Raw genomic sequence first — 2913 nt, forward strand, 5'->3', positions numbered from 1 at the left:
TTGGAACAAGAAATCTCTTCTATAAATTACATGTTTGGGTGGTCTGAACTATGTTTTTATGAAAGATCATGCTTATTGCATTATGGCTCAGAAATAGGACTTGCAAGTCTTGGTGTGACGACACCAATTCAGATACTGCCATGTTAATTTAGAACAGAATAGATTGCATGTTTAGAACCAAACTGATATGGAAAACAAAGCTAGAAACCGACACTATAACTAAAGAAAGGAGATGAAAGGAGACGAAGATGATAACAGTGACACAAGATGAAACGAGACATGGATTCAACAAAAATACAAGAGAAATTGCATAGAAAGTAAAGATAGATAGTGAGACCAAGATTATTACAAGATTAAGAACCAAGTGTATTTCAACACTAGCCCATAACGAATGTAATAATCAAAACCACACTCTTACGGTGACCGCCAAGGGAATCAACTCACCTCAAGATCCACCATTTCCAAGGAAATAACAATGTTAGCTTTTCCAAGCCCTAAGCTTCAATGGCTAGTCCAATCCCTAACTAAGAACTACACTAAGGTGGTCTACTCTCAAGAGAGAGGATTTTCAAGTGTTTCATACATTCATCATTCAAAACTCATAAGAAAAGACCTAAAAGAGACTATATATAGCCTAGCTTATTACATGGCAAAATGACCAAGACACCCTTAATGACTAAGGGGTGTCCTTGGTGTGTTGGAAAATACTATGAATTGTCCAAAATACCCTTAAGGCTAAGTGACCAAAATGCCCTTAATGAAGGGAGCCAAAATCGTGAACCAACAAAGTGTGGTCCAACCCAAGAGTCCTCAAGTCTTCAAAGGTCCAAGCAATTTTCCACCTCGGGTTTGTCCAATGGAATGCTCATAATGACCCCTCCAAGAATGATCCCGTGCCCTCCATACGACCAAAGCTTGATTCTTCAGGTAGTGACTTTAAAGGATATCATCGAAAGCTAAGGTGACCATTTGACTTGTATTATCCCCCCCTTCTTGAAAAGTATTCGACCTCGAATCCGTACCTTGCAAAACTAGAGAAAGAAAAAACAAACACAACATCCTCATGGAATGAGGGTTAGGATTAGCACAATAATAAACATCTTCATGCCAAGGTGGCACATACTTGGAGTATAACCAAGGATCCTTTGAAGGGAATATTAAAAACTCAATGAAAAATATACAAAGGATTTGGTTATGGGATTCATCAAGATCTACGCTTTGCTTGTCATGTAGACCAAGCAACAAGTTGAGTGCACCAATATTACCATTCCTACATTTGGCACCAGGGTCAAATGGGAAGAGTGTCCATAGACACAGGTCTAGACAATACTTTCTTTTCCTGTGGTCTCCACCCAATCTAAACGACACTCTCTCTACAATAGAATACATATAATCCAAAGCAAGTAGAGAGTAGATAAAGGTATCACTCAAATTGATTTCTACTAGGGTGCCCTCATGTGTGTACTCAATACTAGTTTCCCAACCATCACCATGAGTACTCTAAAAAATAAAGTCACACAAAGTATAAGAAGGAGTAGCTTCCAAGACCACACATTCCTTGCCCTTAAGAGTACTCTCATCTTCCAAGAAGAGAATTCCATCTTTAGGAGGAAGGTTATCACACCATAGTGGGTTAGTATATATGCTATAGCCTCCAAGACAAGCTATACCAACATCTTCACCACTAGGCTCCGTAGTAGTGTTTATATCATCTTCAAACAAGACATTATACCTAAAGTGTGCATTATCGAACCCACGGGCAGATTTGGAACAAGAAAGTTCTTCACTTTTTAAAAGATCAATATCAAGTTTCAAGGAGGTTTCAAGAACAAGATTACCCCAAGAAGAGCTCTCGAGTTCACTCCTATTTTCTTGACCAACATTTTCAAATTCTTCACTCACTTGAGATTCATTAATCACATCACATATAACCTCAAGTGGTAGGCAAGTTTTACACACAAGTTGATCAACACAATTTTCACACGACGATGTACTTACATTCAACACAATAGCTTCAACACTAGGTGGACACAAATCGACTTTACCAGAAGAGTCAATTCGGTCATCTATAGGATCAACTAGTGTATCCGCTTGCACAATATGTTCATCATCTACAAATAGCAAAGAATCAATATACTCACATATAGGTAAGCTACTACTCACACACAATGCCTTATTAGCCACAAGATCATCATTCACATGCATAAAAGTGTAAGGGTTAGCTATTTTACCTTGAAGTTCATTAGTATCTTCATCTTTACCTTGGTGTGAAGGTCCTTCAAGAACTTGGGCAGCAACTTCCTTCGGGAAGCTCTCATCGCAAGTTGTTTGGATAAGAGGAATTGAATTTTGAGAGAAAAGCTTAGGTAGCAATTGGCATATAATTTCAATGTGTCGTTGCATATCTTCAAGATCGTCATTGATGCTATCACACATGGACTTGAAATTATGGGAAGCTATGGTACCTAACCCAAAAAAAAAAGAGATAACAACAAACAAAAGAAAACAAACAAGATTAGAAGTAAAAGCTCCTCACCAACACTAGTAGACACTCACTTTTGTGATCCTCACAATTGGAGCGGCAAATATTGAAAGTTGCTTATACTCCGATAGTCAATAAGATGTCAATTCTACTTAGCGACCGGAATAGATTCTTGTTTGATTGATGAAGACACAAAATAGAAAATTCTACTTACGAACTTGAAATAAAAAGTTACGACAAATTAAAAATGAGAAAAGCACACAAATAACGAAGACACGACAAAAACGAATTCAAAAACTAATTTACAATCTAGTAGGTGATTACTAGTTGCTAATTAGTACTAGAATCAAGAAATGAAACTAACGAAACAAAGAAAAGAAACTTTAAAAATTTGAAATTTGAGCTTCAAGGTTTTTTGGAATGTTGATGAT

The 2913-nt window shown here is 37.1% G+C and overlaps 1 protein-coding gene across 1 annotated transcript in view; it reads right to left on the reverse strand.

Moving 5' to 3' along the window:
* The window catches only part of LOC107839157 ((+)-neomenthol dehydrogenase-like), a 14193-nt gene extending 11988 nt beyond the window's left edge, over window positions 1-2205 (reverse strand). The window contains exon 1 of the mRNA XM_047395532.1: window positions 1999-2205. Within this exon, the coding sequence (XP_047251488.1) occupies window positions 1999-2205 (207 nt within the window). The remainder of the gene's footprint in view (window positions 1-1998) is intronic.
* Between the last annotated feature and the right edge of the window lie 708 nt (window positions 2206-2913).

This window comes from Capsicum annuum, chromosome 8 (assembly GCF_002878395.1).
Source record: "Capsicum annuum cultivar UCD-10X-F1 chromosome 8, UCD10Xv1.1, whole genome shotgun sequence".
Taxonomy (NCBI): domain Eukaryota; kingdom Viridiplantae; phylum Streptophyta; class Magnoliopsida; order Solanales; family Solanaceae; genus Capsicum; species Capsicum annuum.